Source organism: Gossypium arboreum, chromosome 7 (genome assembly GCF_025698485.1).
Source record: "Gossypium arboreum isolate Shixiya-1 chromosome 7, ASM2569848v2, whole genome shotgun sequence".
NCBI lineage: Eukaryota > Viridiplantae > Streptophyta > Magnoliopsida > Malvales > Malvaceae > Gossypium > Gossypium arboreum.
The window spans coordinates 102,356,826-102,376,969 of record NC_069076.1 but is presented as its reverse complement, the minus strand read 5'-3'; the positions used below and the strand labels follow the sequence as shown (position 1 = coordinate 102,376,969).

Sequence of the window (20,144 nt, the reverse complement as noted above, 5' to 3'; positions counted from 1 at the left end):
CAAACTAAGACAAACTAAAATAAGTTATCATACAATTTCATTTCATATCAATGTTATAAAAAAATACCCTATCCTTAATAATGACAAACCATCTTATGAAAAAAGTTCAGAGAAATAAAATCTGGTCATCCAAAAGTAACTTAAAAATCGAAGAAATAAAAAAGAAATTTACCTATTTGACCAAGAAGTGTGGGTTTGCAGGAGTTGAGAGCAATTTACCCTATCCAAGGAATTATGTCAATAGTTGTACTCGTGAAACGCTTCATTTCACTTAACGACTATTACCCATCCCCACTCATCAAAACGCACCGTATTGTCCTCTACCCAAAACTCACCGTTTTAGTTAAAATTTAAAACGCCGCGTTTTATTAACAGAAAATAAGACAGCCCGTAACCAAAAAAGCCCAATTCAAGGCCCACTGATCGTTGATGAAAGGCCCAGATTCAAGTGAGAAGCATACAAAAAAAACTTCAACAAATTCTAAAAAGCTGGAAAAACCAAGAACTCTGTACTCTTTCTAGTTTTCATCAATTGTGGAAGCTCTCAAATCTCAGCTGCTATGGCACCCATCGCACGGTTACTTTTGCTCGCGCTTCTCTCAACTGCACTCACGATTTCATCAGGGTCAACTCCCTTCTCTTTCATACTCTCTAATTTTCTTTTTAGATCGCTTTGAAAAAAAAAACCCACCACCATTGAGTTCTTTTGAAGTTTAGATTTTTTGATTTAATTTAGAAATTCAGTTATTGACTTTATCACTGTAGTGACCTGGTTCATCTCAACCGAACGTCAAGTAAATTTGTTTCGTTTCTTAATTAATTGCTCTATCGTATTTGGGTCTTTTATTAGGTTTTCAACTTGTTTATTTACCTGTTTTGTCAGGTCTGGGGATGGGTACACCATCAATGGTCGAGTGAAGATCCCCCAAGGTAATTCCCCCCTCCCCTCTTTTTTTAGTTTTTGTATTTGATTAGATTTGTACTGGTATTTTGCAAATTATACTGTTATCTAGTGATTTCGGTTGTTTTGGATCTTTGCTACATTCTAATTTAGTGTTTTTATGTGACAGTTTTTATCTCAGTTTTAAAATTGAAGTATATACTATTGGTCTTTATGCTGATTTCCATTGTGTAAATATACGGTGGTTTATTAAGCAAAGCTGTCTTCGTATAAATTATTAGATATTTGTGAATTTGTTTTTTGAATTTTGATTAGGGCTACTTGTGTAAGACTTTTGACAAGCAAGATCTTTAAATCATTACACAATCCCATTATAGGTTTTGGGAAAACATGAATTCATCTAATAGAATCTTTAAACATCAGTGCAGAATATACATTTGAGAAATTAACATAGGTTCATGTTCTTTTGTGTTATTTTATCTTTTATTTAATTTGATGTAGATGATTGATCACTTTATTTGGCAGGTCTGGGTACAAAAGGGTTTGCTTTGCCTGGAAAAACGTCAAATGTCAAAGTTATACTCAATGGTGGCCAAATTGTTACTTATCTGAGACCTGATGGATATTTTTCATTGTATCCTACTATTTATCAATTGTTAAAAAAAATTGAGGGTAGGGTTGCTAAGGTTTGAATCCGAAGCTTCCATTCTTCACAAACCTCCGGCCATTTAGGCCAAGAAGTTGTTGGCAATTCTTATGCATAGCTCTGGTTGAAAATCCAAATATTTAAGTTATTTATCCTTTTCTTTTGTTCTTTGTAGACTGTTTTTCTGTTAATAAATAATGTGATACTTTATAAAATGGGTGGTAGTAAACCTCACACTGGAGTATTAGAATTCCTTAATATAAATTGCCTACAGTCAGAACATACCAGCAGGGACTCATTTGATTGAAGTGGCTGCTATTGGCTATTTCTTTTCTCCTGTAAGATTTTTATTTCTTGCCTGAGTCTCTCGACTTGTAGTCATTAAATGAATTTGACTTTTTGTAATTAAGGATAATGACTTTCGAACTTGCTTAGGTTAGAGTTGATGTTAGTGCTAGAAACCCAGGCAAGGTACAGGCTGCATTGACAGAGAACAGGAGGGGTCTCAGTGAATTGGTTTTAGAGCCGTTGAGAGATGAACAATATTACGAGGTTAAGGAACATTATTCTATTTGTGTTTATGTTTCCTTTTGTTTTCAGTTATTATCTTTCTTTTGCTTCATGTTTATCCTACTTTATTGCAGATTAGGGAACCTTTCTCCATAATGTCGGTTGTGAAAAGCCCAATGGGTCTCATGGTGGGATTTATGCTGGTGGTGGTGTTTTTAATGCCCAAATTAGTGGAAAACATGGGTAAAGTACTCTACTATTAGTTCATAACTTGGTAGTTTTCTCGAAGTTCCGACTTGCAGTAGATTTTAAAGAGTTGATTTTTGTGGACATTACGCTATTTAATTACTTGCTTGCAATTGTTCTTTCTCGATCAGGATAAAATCTTCTATGTTACCTATTCTTTTAATCGCATGCATAATATTTGAGCTGCTATTCTTTTTTCCCAAAACATTACATTTTTAACAATTTATTCTTTTCTAATTCTACAATTTTGGCAACCTTTTATCCTTAGTTTTACAGATACAACTTTCTCTTTCATGTGCTTCTACATGCTCTTGCCCCTCTCCACATATGAGATGATATATATAAAGGATGGCTAGGAGTTTCGTTTTTGCTAATTTCATCAATCTGCTGTCTGTTGCAACAGATCCTGAAGAAATGAGACGAGCACAAGAAGAAATGAGAAACCAGGGAGTTCCCTCCTTAGCTAGTTTGTTACCAGGAGGTGGGAGGAATTAAGTGTTCGATTGAGGAGCAGGAACTTCGAGATAATGGTTTGGCAAAATCAAGGGGCAGTTCAAACGTCGAGCTGGATTGGTCTTCTACCCTGATATTCATCTTTTGATTGCAGAAAGAAGGGATGATACCTTTTGAATTCCTGGGGGCATCTCAAAGGTTATGTAGTGTTTTACTTGATAGTTGCAGATTTTCAGAACTTATCATGGGATTTAACTTCTCATAACATCTATTCATTGTTGTGATGCTTTGATGTCATAAACAAAGAAGAGTTGAAAATTTATTGTTAAGACATTATCCATCTATTAACAAGTCCGCTTATAAGGCTTTAGTTATAACACGAGTTCCATCATCCCATTAAACAAATAGTGCACTCTTTGCAAATGTTATGATCACGTAACCTTTCCTTTCACTATCTTTGCCAATTTCTCTCATTACCTGCAAGTGTAACTCTTCTCCCTATTCGAAAAAATCAATTTGTTTCTTCAATTTTGAGTTAATTAAATTAAATTATCCAATTTTTGAGTCTATTTGAATAAGTAATTTGATTTTTGGAATTTGAGTTAAATTGAATTTACAATTTATGTAATTAGTGTAAATATTTTTTTGTCATCAATTTCAAAATTGAAAATGAGTACATTACAAAAAAAATTATAAAATTTCATAAAAAATTAAAATTATAAAAAACTCTAAGCAAACTTGCAAAGAATAAATAAAAGGAAAAGGATAATTTTTAAAAAAATCCTAAATAATGATTTTGAGAATATAAACAATATTCGACTAAAATTTTTATTTCACTTAACTTGATTGAAAAAAATGAAATATGAGATAGAATGATAAAATACAACTCATTGACTCAACTAACTTGAAAATTTTTCACTCAATTGAATCACTCACCCTTACTCCCACCATATCAATTTACATGCAGCACATTCACCACAGTCGTCTTCTTCAAGACTACTTTGATTTTCCTTTTTCACGGTTTCTCAATAACGCCCAAATTTACTAATTTGTAGTGTCTCTCACTATACAAAGTACCTTCTAATTTTTATATTAATTTAGAACATAATGACAAATATATGTGTAGACCCAATTTTCAGCCCGGCTTAAACCACCAGGAACTCAAAACCAAATCCAAGCCAATTAAAGTCCAAATACCTACATTTAAGTCCAAATCACAGCCCAAATCAAACACCTAAAACAAAATTACAGACCAAGCCCAATTATATAAACCCCAAGCAAACCCTAACAGCCCAAAAAAAATAAAAACAAAAACACCATCAGCCGCCACAACCCAGGGCAGTCTCTCAGCACCGTACGTCTTGCGCTTCCTCCACGTCGTGCGCTGCTCCACCATGCCACATCAGTGATGCACTCACGCACGTACCTGCAAACAAGCTAAAGAGGTTGTAAAAATCGGCTATAAAGCCAAATCGAATAAAGTGTAAAAGGGATCTTTTTTCTTTTGGAGAAAATAGCAGAATACACACAAAAGAGGAATCAATAAAAAATCAAATTCAAAGTTCTAAAGGTCACTTTACTTCTTCTTCTCTGGGTTTTTTTCTTTATATTTACGTTTCTTTTTTTTTCTTTCTTATTTATTTATTGGGTTTTATGCAAATATATTTGAAACAATAATCAAAGAGAAGGTTTTACCTGGGTCTTAGTCATTTAGAACCCGAATGCCTGGGAAATGTGAAGGTTCGGGCAGGGGATTTGGTCCACGGCTATAACAGTGGCCTTCTTTCTCGTCGAATCAGTGCGCCTTTTGGCCTGGACCCACGCGCATTTTACCTTTCAATGGGTAATTTGCGCAATCAGGCCCCTCCTTTGCGCTAGTCTTCAATCGGGCCATGTTTAAGTTTCTTAAACTATTTTAATTTATCCCTGTAACCTGCGCTCTATTTCAATTTGGCCCTCCGCTTTAGTGCAGTGTTTTAAGATTTGGGGCATTTTCAATTTTAGACCTCGAATATTTATGCGCATTGAATTTTAGCCTAAAATTCTGTTTTAATAATTTATTTTACTTATAAATTATCCCTTCGATTTTGTTTTTTCCTCTCAATTAAGTTTCAGTTATTCTTTTTTAGAATAATCATGTTTCAACATATTATTTTGATTTCATACTTTTGTGATTAATTTTTTCATGTATGTACTGTTTATGTGAAATACCTTTATATATTATTATTACTACTATATGTATTATTTATATTAAGCTTTTCCTGTGTATATATTACTTTATATATTACTTACTTTTAATCTTTTATGCATATTATTTATTTTGGAATTTTATTTACGCTACATATATATTATTTTTCTTCTTTTTATTTTGATACAATTCAAGCTTTCGTTCAAATTATTTACTTTAGAATATTTATTTTTTTAAATTCATTTGTACATTACTATTTGATATATTATTTCTTTTATTTTTCCCTATTTATTTTTTAAATTCTTATATTTATTACCTATTTAAAATTTTCTTATAGTTTATATAGTTATATTTCCAAATTTTCTTTTTCCTGTTATTTTTTATTTTATTTTAAAAACTTGTTATATTTTATTTGTGTGAATTATTTGAAACTTCTTTTAAAATTGGTTTCTTATTCATTGACCCTTGGATATAAATGGTGGTATTTTTATAATATATGATGTGTTGTTATTGCATGTATTCTAAGTTGTTTCTTTGCATTTCCTATTATTTTAGATTATTCATGAGATGTTATTGTCACGTGTTTTATTCCTTATGTTATCAAGTTATCTTTTTAATAAAAATACATTTAATTTATTTATTACATTTCATTTGAAATTTTAAACAAGGCAATGTTCAGTATTTAAAGAATTCAAAAGATCGTGCCCTAACGTACTGGGTTTCGCTTTCTTTGTTTGTTTTGAATATTCGAATATCCTCTTAAAGCTAAAACGCACGTTTTAAAGGCAATATCACATTTGAGGGTCAAAAATATTGTGTCCTAACGCACTGGATGTAATGTTTTACCTCAAGGTGAGATGGTCTTTAATACACACTTGACTTACCTAAATGTTTTAAAAGCCAATAAAAGGAGGATCGCATTTTGAACTCTGTCCAAATTTTTAATTTTCGACATTTAAGACACTAATTAATTGATTAAGTACCAATTTTGGGCGTGTCGAGGGTACTAATCCTTCCTCGTACGTAACCGACTCCCGAACCCGTTTTCTTAAAATTCGTGGACCAAAATGTTTTATAAGGTGGCCCAATTACACCTTAAATAAGAATTGGTGGCGACTCCCAATTTTCGTTTTCAAAAGTCGATTCCCGTTTTCAAAAATGGTTTCGACAATATGTATATATATAAAAGATGCCACAAAATCTCAAATTAAATGGCTTTCAATGTGCAATTTCTGCTCTTAATACTGGTCGACTTATCTTTACAGATTGAAGATTGCAAAATCTTCCCATCTTAACAAAGTCTGAACAATTGGTCCAATTGTTTAAAAAGAAAAAAAAAACCATTAAATAGAAGATGCAGCGCCAAGGAATGAAATTTAAAGCCATGGCTTGCTCCAAAATTATATTAGTCGACACAGATGTACCCCTACCAACATCACAAACCTTAATCAAAACAATGGCTTCTTCCAGTAGGGTTTTGTAGCAATTCTTGTTCTGGGTCTTGTCGGCCAAGGTAAGCTACCTTGTCTTCTATAGTTACCAAGATTTTGTTCATGTAGCGGTCAAGATTGTTTCAGACTAGTTGGTCTCAAGGGTGTTCATTTTTTTCTTTGGTAATATAAATGCAGGGTTTTGTGTTTGCTCCTTGAACGACATCATTGTTGGTACAGTGAGAACAGGAGTAGAGGCAGAGGCGGCGGATAAAGGGGGGCTGGCAGTGGCTCAGGCTCCCCCAAAATGGAAAATTTATATTTAAACCCTTAAATTTTTTTTTAAATTTTAAATTAATAAAGGTAAAATTATACTTTAAGCCCCCTAAAATTATAAAAATTTAATTTAATCTTTTAAAAATTATAAAGATATAGACTATAAAAAATTAAATTTTCATTCGTCCCCTAAAAATTTATTCTTGCTTCGCCCCTGATCAGAGGTACCAGGTATGGCTGAATGGAAAGTGACAATTACCAACAACTGCAAATGCGCTCAACATAAACTAACGCTTTCTTGCGAGGGATTCCAATCTCGAGAAACTGTGGATCCTAATATTTTTCAGAAACAAGACAACAATTGCCAAGTTATCGACGGCAATGCTTTGAACGGTTTTGCTTCAGTCAGTTTCGCCTATGCCTGGGATCCTCCCTTTATTATGTTTCCTTCTGGATCCATAGTTGACCCCTGTTGAAAACAATTCCATTTAGTTTGTAGTTGGAACAATAAATGCTTAAATATGAGGCTCTTATATCCTACCTGAGTTTAATCAATAAAGCTTAAAAGATTGCATTTCAGTCCCTCTACATGAACAAAAACCCAGATTACGGTTTTCAAACTAATCCAAAACCTCAAAGGAGAAAGAGCAGAGCAATCTGTTTTAAAGGTTGTGATACATTAACCCTCAAAGGAGAAAGTCATACAAAGGAGTAGATGAGTGAAGAGTGAAGCAGAAGTTATATAATGATACAATGAGTGTATGTTAGGAAATACCAAACATGTCTGATTTCCAAATTGTCACAATCTCTAACATCCATAACCCCCAAACTCAGCAAAGACTAAACAAGAAACATCTTAGCTCATTTTCGCTTTTTAGCTGGTGGCTGAAGCTCTTCCTCTTCCTCATCTTCTTCCTCTTCTTCCTCTTCTTCTTCACCTTCCTCGCCATCACCATCATCATCATCGTCATCGTCGTCGTCGTCATCATCTTCATCCTCTTCTCCACTGGCCCCATCTCCATTGGCATCAGGTTCATCTTCTGGATCCCCTTCATCTTCACCGTCTTCACCTGATCCATCTTCCTCCTCACCTGCATCTTCATCTTGATCACCTGCTGCTTCATCTTCCTCATCATCATTGTCATCATCCTCGGTGTCACCAGCATCCTTGTTCTCCAGACCAGGCTTTCTCACTGCAAGAAGAGCAAGCAGAAACCTGCAAAAGCAAATCGAACGGTTTTCCCCATTCCATGGAAGAAGAACAAGAACAAGTTAGGCAAAATGATTTATGCAACTAACCCTGCATATGCTTCGGGCTCTTTGATGAGGACATCAATTCCATTAGGCATAGTTCCCATCTGGAAAAACACCAAACTCATGCTGAGGATAAAACAAGTGTTCTTCCAAGTGCAGTTTGTGAGCAATGTGTAACAAATAAATAAGCAAGCATTTCGCCAAATCAGACGACGCAACTTTAGGACAAGGAGAACTCAAAATTATTTGGTTGTCACGTGAGTGAAAAATAGTATTTTAGAGCAAAGAACAAAGAAACAAACAAGCATTTACAGCTAATCACATAGAAAAATAAGACAATCAACAAAATAAAACTGTTCTTAAATCCTAAAAGTAAGGGGTTGAATCAAACAATGCAACCAAACATCTTAATTAAGTTCTTCCTTGACATCCTACTACTACTAGTACTCGGACCCCTCATTTTTCTTTAAATACTCATGTACGACACATGGATTCGAGGATGCATACTCTATCCCACAATCTTACCCAAGTCTGAGTAACTTAGTCCTACTAAATTCTATCAAAATTAAATATTCTAGACAACCTATTAGGCAAAGCAACAAAATCCCCAGCATAAAAAAATAGGAACAAAAATTTAGCAAAATTTCGAACTTCGAGATTTTAGAACAATGGAATCCAATCTTCACAGAAAAATTGTCAATTTCACATTAAATTAAAGAGAGAGAGAGAGAGGGAGAACCCTCATAAAACAAAGAGCAGAAGAAACCAGTGGCCCAAGGAGAACTAAAAGGCAAAAAAGGAAAGAAAATTGTACCATCATCAGCAACCAAGCGACTGAATTTGTAACAACAATGGCGGTCTCGACAACCATAGCTTGCAGTGCAAAGCCCACGGAACTGTCCAACACGACACCGTTTGGAAGTGGAATTTCCATTTTCGTTGCGTATGACAGAGCTTAGACAGGAAAGGAGCGGAAAATCAAAAGAGGGGTAAGTAGCAAAAGGAAAGAGAACCCAATTGAAAGAGAACGTTAAAGATTGAGAATTAGGGTTTTATGTTAGGTTTTGAAGATGCTATAATCAGTAGGTATCGCTGAAGCACTTTGGTCGTAGAAGAAAATATCAAAAGAAGGTTTGATGTCAGAGATAATTTGACAGTCAGTTTTGGGGGAACGGATGACAGTTAGAATTCACACCGTCCGATTTATTAGGTTTGTCTTTATCCATGATCTATGTGATTTCTAATGAAAAGAATATTTACTCAATGGCTTAATGCTAAATTTGGCCTCTCAACTATACATGTTTTGTCATTTTGATACCTGAACTTTTTTTAATCTCAGAATCAGGGGCGAAGCCAGAATAAATTTTTAGGAGGGCCGAATGAAAATTTAATTTTTTATAGTCTATATTTTTATAATTTTTAAAAGATTAAATCGAATTTTTATAATTTTAGGGGGGCAAAATATAATTTTATCTTTTTTAATTTAAAATTTAAAAAAAATTTAAGGGTTTAAATATAAATTTTCCATTTTGGGGGGGGCTTGGGCCACTGCCAGCCCACCCTTACATCCGCCTCTGCTCAGAATATATTAAATTATCTTCCATTATTTAAATTGACCCACTATGTTAAAAAGATAAAATCAACGTTGTCAAGTGATACTATTAAAACACATCAGGTCAAATTTTTTTTTTTAGAAACAAATTCAGCGGTAGTACAGTAGTTAATTAGGGTACCTAATCCTGTGCAAGTTGTCTCGTGGTCACCTGTCTTGCCAATCTATGTGTTGTATGAGTGAGATGGTGTGGATGTTGCACAACAGAAATTTATAGTGCAGCACCCAACTTCTGAATGTTTGCAAGGATAGGTGCTAGTTTCCAGTGGACCCTGGCCTTGCTTGCTAGGATTGAGTTCCATTGTTGCTTATGTTATATGAAGCAAGCATGTTGCATTCGTAAGGAGTGCAGTTTACGTAAGATCGAGCGAGTTAAGAGTTTTTTGCTATGGGTTGTGGAAAGGCTTTTGTAGTGTGTGATCTTAAAGACGAGTTAGTTGATGTAACCCTCCGGTGCCACTGCAGCCCCTCAAATTTCAATTTCGTTGTTGTATGCTAGGGCCATGAGGATTATGAAAGGAGTGGGGAGAGAAGTAGTGAAGATGTGGTTATGGGTTGAGTAGTTGAGACTTGACTGGGCCAATCTGTGGGATTTTGGCGTAATGGACGTGTGCATTTTATCAATTGTGAGACTATTTGCGATGGGAATATAGTATTTTTTGGGCTACTGCAATGGGGTTTGGGGAAGCTTCGGTGAATAGGATTTCGTTTCTATGCTTCCATATCTACCAGAGTGTGATGAACCACCCAAACATGGTAGTTTTGTAATCTGGGGGAGCATTAGGGAAGTTTTGTATCCAGGCTGTAATTCATGCATGTATGTTCGCATTCGCCCTTATTTCCAAACGTAATGCCCGTGGGATGGCAAACCACACTGCCCTGGTGATGGAGCGCGAGCGGAATAGGTGATTTGAGGTTTCTTGCGCTTCCTCACTTATGGGACACATTAGTTGTATAAGAATATGACTAGTGGCAATTCATTTTGGGGGGCTAAAATTAAATTTATACTTTTACGATAATAAATAGATAATTTTATCATTTTAATAGTATATATTTTTATAAAATTTAAAAATTTAAATAAAAATTTTATCATTTTTAGAAGGTAAAGTATAATTTTATTATTACTAATTTAAAATTTTATAAATTATAAAAAATTTAAATTAAAAATCTATCATTTTAAGAGGGGCATGGCCCCTGGGTCTCTTAGTGGCTCTGCCACTGAATATATCTAATTTGGAGTTTGACTGAGAATGACAGTGCGTTGGAATATAACTTCCATAAGAAAATGAGAATCTTAGAGGGAAGAGGTATTTTCCACTAGATTGTTATTTTTTGAGAGAAAGAGGCTTGGTGTTGCTGTTGACGGAGCAGTAGCATTTGGTATACCCCTTTAACCGATAATCTCCCTAAAAAGTCATGTTTCCATACATATTTGTCGAATCCTGTATTTATGGAAAAGTCTCGAGTACTCAGCTCCCTTGTCCAGACATTGCCCAATTGGTTCTGGATGACTTCCCCTTTCCACTATCCACATTTCTAGTCAGCAACATCTTAGGCTTTAATCCCCAGTAGTTGTTGGTCTGGGTGGTGTCGAAGTGGTAATTTGTTATTAACTATTGAAACATTGTGCCCATCCAAATCTGAACGTCAAGGCCCTCTGTAGGTAGATGTCCCGTCAAATTGAGAATGCTCTTCCATACTCATGAATCATTTGAGCATGCCTGAACCTGTAATAAATTTGTGGTCGACCAATATTTTGTTAGTAACAGTGAGTGTGCTAGTGTGTGAGGTTGTGTAAGGATCTTCCACAGTTGTTTGCAAAGTAGGGCTTTGTTCAATAATTGTGCTTGTCGGATAGCAAACTTGTCTTTAGATTTAGGCCAGACAAAAAAATAAATTTCAAGTATTTATCATATGTAAAATAAAAAAATTGAATTTTAAAATTAAAGTTTTGATTGTTTTAGTTTTATTTATTTAAATTTAAAATGGTTAAAATTATAATTTATAAACCCGTATAAGATTCTATCTTCTTTATTATTTTTAAATCAATTTTACATAAAAAAAACTAATTTCACATATTAATAAATTAGATAGTCCATGCAGTAATAAAATATACAATTCACGTTGGTTGTAAGTTTGAAATTTTGTAATATTATTGTTAGGATCGACCCGATTAAGCAAAGTAAAAAAAAATTAGAGGAATAAATAGAAAAATTGAACACATAAATTTAACGTGAAAAACCCCTCTAAATAGGATAAAAAACACAGGTAAATATAATTTTACTATAATGGCAAAATAACGAAGAGTACAAAATATTGAGATAAAAACTAAATCCCGAAAACCCGAAAACAAAGAACCCTTAAAACATAAACACAATTCTCTAAATGTATTATGAGTTCTAATATATTGTAATATCTCGAAAATTTTACAAGAAAATATTATTCTTGATATAGTAAAATAAGGAAATAAAGTAACAAAAAGGAAAATTCTGAGTTATGTCAACATTGGAAAGTATATTATGATATATTAATTCAAGAAATGATTAAATTGTAAAAGTGAGAAAAGTTTTGTTGCACAAAAGTAAATACTCAAAATTTGAGGGGCTAAAATGTAAATATAAAAAAATTAAAAGACTAATAGTGTAAATATTTTAAGGGTGGAATGATCTAGAAACTAAGGAAAATGGATGAATTAGGACTAAATTGAATAGGAAAAGAATTATGAGGGACTAAATCGTAATTTTACCAAATTATGTGATAATTCAATTATGGAATTTTAAAATATCACAAAGGGCAAAATGGTCAATTGGAAGAGAGAGAAATCTAGAAAGTAATGATGATGTTGATGATATTTTATAATTATTAATTAGATAAATATTATTTTATTAATATTTTAATAAGATATTTTAATAAGATATTTTATTATTTTATTATTTATTAAGTGTAAAAGGAAGGAGAGATGAATAATTTTCATCATATTTCCCATGCAAACCAATGTGAGAATAAGAGAGAAATAAAGAAATAAAGTTTTGCTTTCTTTACAATTTGGTCCTTTTGCTAAAAATTCACCATTTTCACCTAAAAATCGAAAGAATTTCCATAGCCATCAAGAGAGAAATATCACAATGAGACTATGGGAAGCTAGAATACGAAGTTAGATTCAAGAAATAGAAGCTGGAGGAGAGAGAGAAACAAGTTAAAGATTGAAATCAATGAGACAAGGTAAGAACATTTAGATTTCAATATATTTTTAAGATTAATATTATTGAAAAAGCATGGAATTGATGTTAATGTAGAGCTTTCTTATATATGGTCTTATGTTCTTGATATGTAATGAACCGAAAGTTACGGTATCGAAAATTGAGTCTTGAGTACTGTTTCCGTGAAATTTATTCATGAATATTTATTAGAAATATTTATGAATTATAGTTGAATGGTTATTTAGTGTTTAATTAAGTGAAGTAGCTTGAATTTAGTTTAAAGGGCTAAATTGCATAAGAAATAAAAGTTTAATTATAGATTAAAGAAGTAAAAAGGACTAATCTAGTAATTAGACCCTAAGTGCCATGTGTGTGTTAATATTGAATAATGTGTGTAATAGTTGGTATATATGTGTAATAGCTATAAGATATTTTATGTTATAGCTATTACACATGTTAGTTTTATATTTATTATAGGTTAATAATAGTATAATAAGTAAAATTGATAAAATAGAAAAGAAGATAGAAAGACTAACAGAGAGCAAACGTGAAAGAAAGAATAAAGAAAGAAAGAAATAAAAAGGGAAATTTGAGGATTAAGGCCCTAAAGTTTGATTGGTAAGTTGTTTTAGCTCATTTTCTTATGATTTTTATGTTTATGGATGCCTAATTCAAAGTTCTACATGTATGAGGTTAAAATGAAGAAAAATAGAGAATTTTAGATATTGATTTAGTTGAATAAATTGAGGTTTTATGGGTTAAATTGATAGAAATTGAAGTTAGAAGTGATTAGTTAAAGGAATTTCTAAGTTAGGTTTAAATAGGGACTAAGTTGAATAGAGCTCAAAATTTATGTTTTATAATGAATTTTATGAGTTAGAAATTGTTAATGAGTTGATTAAAAGAGAATATGAAGCTTAAGTTAAAGAAAAAAGATTAGTAATGGAAAAATGATGAAATTGGAATTTTTGTAAAAGTTTGGTAGAAAGTGAAAATGTGTTTTATGAATTAATATATTGATGATTTTAATTGTATGATTGTTAGTAGCAAACGAGCGTCATCAAAGAAGGAAAAGAGAAAGTGAACGAAGATATCGATTAAATTCGATAAATAGTGGTTTTATTTCTATAAACCGAGCTTAATCGTTATTGCTATATTTGATATTTATATTGTATGAAAATGTGAATGAGGTAAGTATTTTTACCATATTGAAATGAATGTGATTTTGAATACCCTATTAACAATGTCGGGCTAGTCGGATATAGTTGACATGTCATAGGAATTGGAAGTATTGGGATATTCCGACATTGAGTCGATGAGACACTATGTGTCGACTCTTCGTTAAAGTTTCGGATTTGTTCGAAGAAGTACTTTGTGTACTATAATGTTAAAGTTCGGATTTATTCGATGAAGCACTATGTGCTTATCCCAGAGTGTGGGTTGGATCCGTGTATCCGTCGATTGTCCAAGTTATGTTAATAAGGGTAAATAAAGTAAAGATTATTAAAATCTTGATTGATATTGAATAATAGCAATAATGTGTTTGAATTACCATGTTTTAAAGTTGATTAAGCTATTGTTTATAGAAATACCACTGAGAGTATTCTCAGCGACGGTTTGTTTTCGTTACACGTGCTAGGTACGAAAGTATAATGACTCAAGATACAAGCCGATCCCGAACTCAAATTGTTGCAGTTTCTATCTTTTTGGAAAATGGCATTGTACCTAGGATGTCTTTTTGGTCATTTTGAAAGTATCTAAGTTGTTAAGTGATATTTTGGTATGTTTTGTAAATGTTACCAAATCCTTAAGTATGGTATGTTTTGATATGTTAGTGAAGAGTAATAAGAGGAAGTGTTGGTAAATATTGTAGAGAGAAGAAATGAAGATGTTATAAACTTAGTTATCAACATTTTATACTAAAACAGATTTGGACAGTAACAGTAGTCCAACTTTGAAAATATACCAAAAATATTAAAAAGTGAATTAGATGATGAATAAAATATGTAATTGAAGCTTAATGAATCTATTTTTATATGGAAGAAACAAAATAGGTAAAAGAGTTGTATTTTATGAGATATTTATGTTTTGGTGAAACAGGGTTAGAGCAATTTCTGGATTCCCTAATTTGAATTTATAAATTCACCATAAATTGTGTATTAAGAATTAGGACTCAAACTTTATTTGTATGGATTCCTTATTGAGTCTATTTTTAATTGAAACAAATGGCATAGTCATTGGATTTCTGTACAGGAAGAAATTTGATTCGTAGTGCACAAGGGTCAGAGTAGCCGAACCCTAAAACAGGGGAGACTTTTTCTAATAAACTGTACTAATTGGCCTGACCAAAAATTCTAGAAAAAAATTAGTAAGTATATATATGAGTCTAGTTTCAGGGAAAATTTATGGAATTAGATTTCGAGTTTTGTAACTCGAAATATGATTTTTTTAGCGACCGTGACGCAGATGGATAGTTTACTACAAAAATTGTTTAAGTGTTAAGATAAGTTTTGTAATGTCTCCTGCTCGACTCTGGCGACGGTCTCGGGTAGGGGACGTTACAAGCTTGATTGGTATCAGAGCTAATTAGGTTTAGTCTATTCTAGGACTAAATCGAATGTCAATGTGAATCTAGAGGTATATGCCTTACTGAGTCAAATTTGAGTTGGGATTGGATGCTGATATGTTTATTGAATATTTTTGTTTTATAGCATTAAGAATGTCTGATAAAAGCATTGAGGATACTGATTAAGAGATGTATAGTGAGGATGATGAACCGTATAATGTGAATGAATCGGAGTCTGCAACTCCAAGTGTGAATCCAGTAGGAAATCAACTGAATGTTGGAAGTGATAATACTGAAGTCTTTAGAATAATCGCCGATGCCCTTCAAAAAGCGGTAAGAACTATGCCTGCTACGTCCTCTATCCCTATTACCCGAAGAGCTCCAATTAAAGAATTGAGAAAATATGGAGCTACAGAATTTTTGGGTGCGAAGGGAATTGATTCGACTATTGCTGAAAATTGGTTAAATACTACAAAGAGAGTTCTGAAGCAACTTGAATGTACACCACAAGAAAGCTTAGTGTGTGTTGTCTCATTACTGCAAGATGAAGCTTTCGTATGGTGGGAATCAGTGATTCAGAATGTACTTGAGGAACAGATAAGTTGGGACTTATTTCAAAAAGAGTTTCAAAAGAAGTATTTGGGAGAAATGTGCATAGAGGACAAAAGACAAGAGTTCTTAACACTGAAACAAGGTGAGATGCTCACAGTGGATTATGAACGAGAATTTCTGAGATTGAGCAGATATGCCATTGAGTTTGTACCGACTGAAGCCGACCGATGTAAAAGATTTTTAAGAGGATTACGTGATGAATTTAGACTACAGTTGATGCCTCTTAGAATCACTGAATTTGCGGATTTAATGGAAAGAGCTAAGATGATTAAACAAATTCTCGGAAGGGATAAAAAGTCTGAAATTGCTCGTTCGACTGAAAAACGTCCCGGAATGGTTAGTTTAAGTCCGCATCCTAAGCGGTCAAATGAATCACGAGGTAATTGGAGATTTAGTTCTCGATCAGAAAGGAGTGATCGAGGTCGAAAAAACAGACTCATCGTGTCTCTGGCGAGATCCAAGTCCGATTCGAATACTAAAATTCCAATATGTGAGCATTGTGGAAACTGACACAAAGAGGAGTGTAGAAAGTTGATGGAGGTTGTTTCCGTTGTGGAGCTACCGATCACTTTATTAAAGATTGCCCAAAGATATCCGGAACAACACCGACAATGAGTGCAAAGATCTGAATTTGCTTCCAGAGGCTGGGGATCAGGCCGAAGTAGTTCGTTTGCTAGAGGTGGTACTAGAAGAACTAGTGAGAGTGCTACACAACAATCTGAAGCTAGAGCTCCAGCTCGGCGTATGTTGTGAGGACTCGAGAAGAGAAAGATGCTCACGATGTGGTGACAGTATATTCTTATTGAATTCAAGACCTGCGTTTATGCTTTAATAGACCACAGGTCATCACATTCATATGTTAATACGAAAGTAGTTGAGACAAAAAAATTAGAGTCTGAATTGTCTAAAGTTATGATAGAAGTGCCTAGTCCACTGGGACAAACTAATTTAGTGAACCATAGATGTCGAAGATGTTCGTTAATGATTCAAGATAGAATATTCCCTGTTGATCTGTTGATTATGCCATTTGGCGACTTTGATGTTATTTTGGGAATGGACTGGTTATCAGAACATTGAGTGATTTTAGACCGTTATAAGAAGAAGTTTATTGTTCAGAATGAAAGTGAAGATAGAATTGAAGTAAATGGTATTCGGACTAGTGGATCAATTCGTATTGTTTCGGCCATTAAAGCTAGCAAGCTTCTTCATCGAGGTTGTGATGCTTTCTTAGCATATGTGATTAATTCAGATTCAGTTGAAAGTCAGTGTAGTAAAATTTGGACTGTATATGAATTTTCTGATATATTCCCTAAGGAATTACCTGGATTACCCCCTGATCAAGAGGTAGAATTTGTGATTGAAGTCTACCCAGGTACAGATCCGGTATCGATACCTCCGTACCGTATGGCACCTACTGAGCTAAAGGAATTAAAAGTACAGTTGCAAGACTTATTGGACAGAGGTTTTATACGACCTAGTACATCACCATGGGGAGCTCCAATGTTATTTGTTAAGAAGAAAGATGGGTCGATGCGGTTGTGCATTGATTGTCAACAACTCAACAAAGTGACTGTCAAGAAAAAGTATCCACTTTCCTGAATAGATGATTTGTTTGATCAACTGAAAGGAGCTTCCATATTTTCAAAGATTGATCTGAGGTCGGGATACTATCAGTTGAAAGTAAAAGAGTGCGACATTATGAATTTTTAATGATGCCATTTGGACTGACAAATGCCCCTGCTACTTTTATGGATCTTATGAATCGGATTTTTCAGCCATACTTGGATCAGTTCGTAGTAATTTTTATCGATGATATTTTGGTGTATTCCAAGTCAGAAAAAGACCATGAGCAACATCTCCAGATTGTTTTGCAAATACTACGAGAAAAGCAATTGTATGGAAAATTGAGCAAGTGTGAATTCTGGTTATCAGAAGTTGTGTTTCTTGGTCATGTCGTATCAGCAGGTGGAATTAGAGTGGATCCAAAGAAGATTGAAGCAATTATTCAGTGGAAAGTTACTAAGAATATATCAGAGGTACGAAGTTTTCTCGGATTGGCTGGTTACTATCGAAGATTCGTCAACGGATTTTCAAAGATAGCCTTACCGATGACCAAGCTACTACAGAAGAATATTCCATTTGTTTGGAATGAGCAATGTCAGAAAAGTTTTGAAGCATTAAAACGAATGTTAACAGAGGCACCGGTGTTGACTTTACCAGAATCAGAAAGAGATTTTGTAGTGTACAGTGATGCTTTATTGAGTGGACTGAGATGTGTACTGATGCAGAACAGGAAAGTCATTGCTTATGCTTCACGGTAACTGAAACCGCATGAACGTAACTATCCAACTCATGATTTAGAATTAACAGCTGTAATTTTTGCCTTGAAGATTTGGAGGCACTATCTTTATGGTGAAAAATGCTATGTTTGTACGGATCATAAAAGTTTGAAGTATCTACTTTCGCAAAAAGAATTGAATCTGAGGCAAAGGCGTTGGATAGAGCTTCTAAAAGACTATGATTGTGTCATAGACTATCATCTAGGGAAGGCTAATGTAGTAGCTGACGCACTGAGTAGAAAAGCTGCGATTGAATTACGAGCAATGTTTGCACAACTTAGTATCATGAAGATGGAAGCCTTTTGGTGAATTAAGAATAAAGCCGTAATGTTTGATCGAATCGATCAGCACAGTTAGAAGATGATAAGTTGTTAAAGAAAAGAGATGATTCAGAATGGTACAATGAAAATTTTAGCATTGATGGAAATGGCTGTCTAAAATTTCAGAATCGACTTTGCATTCCGAATAATTCTGAGTTGAAAGAGTTAGTTCTTTGAGAAGCTCTTAATAGTCCATTTGTATTTCATCCTGGAGGTATGAAAATGTATCGTGATTTGCGTAAATTGTATTGGTGGTCGGGAATGAAAAATGATATAACTGAATATGTGGCAAAGTGTTTGACTTGTCAACGAGTGAAGGCAGAACATCAAGTTCCATCAGGATTACTTCAACCCATCAATATTCCTGAATAAAAATGGGACCGAATAACGATGGACTTTGTGACGGGATTACCAACGTCTACAAGTAAAAAGAATGCTATTTGGGTAATAGTTGATCGACTTACGAAGTCAGCTCATTTCTTAGCTGTGAGAACCAATTGGTCGTTAAAGAAACTTGCTGAGGTTTATGCTCGGGAAATCATTAGATTACATAGTATTCCAAAATCAATAATTTCTGACAGAGATCCAAGGTTTACGTCAAGGTTTTGGAAGCAATTACATGAATCTTTCGGTACTCGACTTCACTTTAGTACAGCTTTTCATCAACAGACTGATGGTCAATCTGAACGGGTAATACAAATTTTAGAAGATATGCTTCGAGCCTGTATGATTGATTTTGAGTCTAACTGGGAATACAAATTTTAGAAGAAGCTACGTGGGAACCGGAAGAAACGATGAGATCTCAATACCCCCATCTCTTTTTAGGTAAATTTCTAGGACGAAATTTATTAAGGGGGAGAGAATTGTAATGAACCGAAAGTTACGGTATCGAAAATTGAGTCTTGAGTACTGTTTCCGTGAAATTTATTCATGAATATTTATTAGAAATATTTATGAATTATAGTTGAATGGTTATTTAGTGTTTAATTAAGTGAAATAGCTTGAATTTAGTTTAAAGGGCTAAATTGCATAAGAAATAAAAGTTTAATTATAGATTAAATAAGTAAAAGGGACTAATTTAGTAATTAGACCCTAAGTGTCATGTGTGTGTTAGTATTGAATAACGTGTGTAATAGTTGGTATATATGTGTAATAGCTATAAGATATTTTATGTTATAGCTATTACACATGTTAGTTTTATATTTATTATATGTTAATAATAGTATAATAAGTAAAATTGATAAAATAGAAAAGAAGATAAAAAGACTAACAGAAAGCAAACGTGAAAGAAAGAAGAAAGAAAGAAAGAAATAAAAAAGGGAAATTTAGGATTAAGGCCCTAAAGTTTGATTGGTAAGTTGTTTTAGCTCATTTTCTTATGATTTTTATGTTTATGGATGCCTAATTCAAAGTTCTACATGTATGAGGTTAAAATGAAGAAAAATAGAGAATTTTTAGATATTGATTTAGTTGAATAAATTGAGGTTTTATGGGTTAAATTGATAGAAATTGAAGTTAGAAGTGATTAGTTAAAGGAATTTCTAAGTTAGGTTTAAATAGGGACTAAGTTGAATAGAGCTCAAAATTTATG

The 20,144-nt window shown here is 33.5% G+C and overlaps 2 protein-coding genes across 2 annotated transcripts; one reads left to right on the top strand and one right to left on the bottom strand.

Annotated features, from left to right (window-relative positions):
* The first annotated feature begins 454 nt into the window (after positions 1 to 454).
* On the top strand, positions 455 to 3,133 carry LOC108467935 (ER membrane protein complex subunit 7 homolog). The gene is made up of 7 exons (XM_017768768.2): positions 455 to 625; positions 884 to 930; positions 1,427 to 1,535; positions 1,822 to 1,885; positions 1,983 to 2,099; positions 2,192 to 2,300; positions 2,707 to 3,133. The coding sequence occupies exons 1-7, from the start codon at positions 561 to 563 to the stop codon at positions 2,796 to 2,798; spliced, it is 603 nt and encodes a 200-aa protein (XP_017624257.1). The 5' UTR covers positions 455 to 560; the 3' UTR covers positions 2,799 to 3,133.
* A 4,175-nt stretch (positions 3,134 to 7,308) lies between these two features.
* Positions 7,309 to 9,026, bottom strand: LOC108466914 (uncharacterized). The gene is made up of 3 exons (XM_017767289.2): positions 8,719 to 9,026; positions 7,950 to 8,008; positions 7,309 to 7,866 (listed from the first exon to the last, which is right to left on the bottom strand). The coding sequence occupies exons 1-3, from the start codon at positions 8,836 to 8,838 to the stop codon at positions 7,512 to 7,514; spliced, it is 534 nt and encodes a 177-aa protein (XP_017622778.1). The 5' UTR covers positions 8,839 to 9,026; the 3' UTR covers positions 7,309 to 7,511.
* Positions 9,027 to 20,144: the final 11,118 nt, after the last annotated feature.

Excerpts from the sequence above, each read along its gene's own strand:
- LOC108466914 (XM_017767289.2), bottom strand. The coding sequence starts at position 8,838 with ATGGAAATTCCACTTCCAAACGGTGTCGTGTTGGACAGTTCCGTGGGC. Across the intron at positions 8,009-8,718 it reads TCGCTTGGTTGCTGATGATG|ATGGGAACTATGCCTAATGG; the intron begins GTACAATTTTCT and ends GTGTTTTTCCAG. Across the intron at positions 7,867-7,949 it reads GAGCCCGAAGCATATGCAGG|GTTTCTGCTTGCTCTTCTTG; the intron begins GTTAGTTGCATA and ends TTGCTTTTGCAG.
- LOC108467935 (XM_017768768.2), top strand. The coding sequence starts at position 561 with ATGGCACCCATCGCACGGTTACTTTTGCTCGCGCTTCTCTCAACTGCA. Across the intron at positions 931-1,426 it reads TCGAGTGAAGATCCCCCAAG|GTCTGGGTACAAAAGGGTTT; the intron begins GTAATTCCCCCC and ends TTTATTTGGCAG. Across the intron at positions 1,886-1,982 it reads TTGGCTATTTCTTTTCTCCT|GTTAGAGTTGATGTTAGTGC; the intron begins GTAAGATTTTTA and ends GAACTTGCTTAG.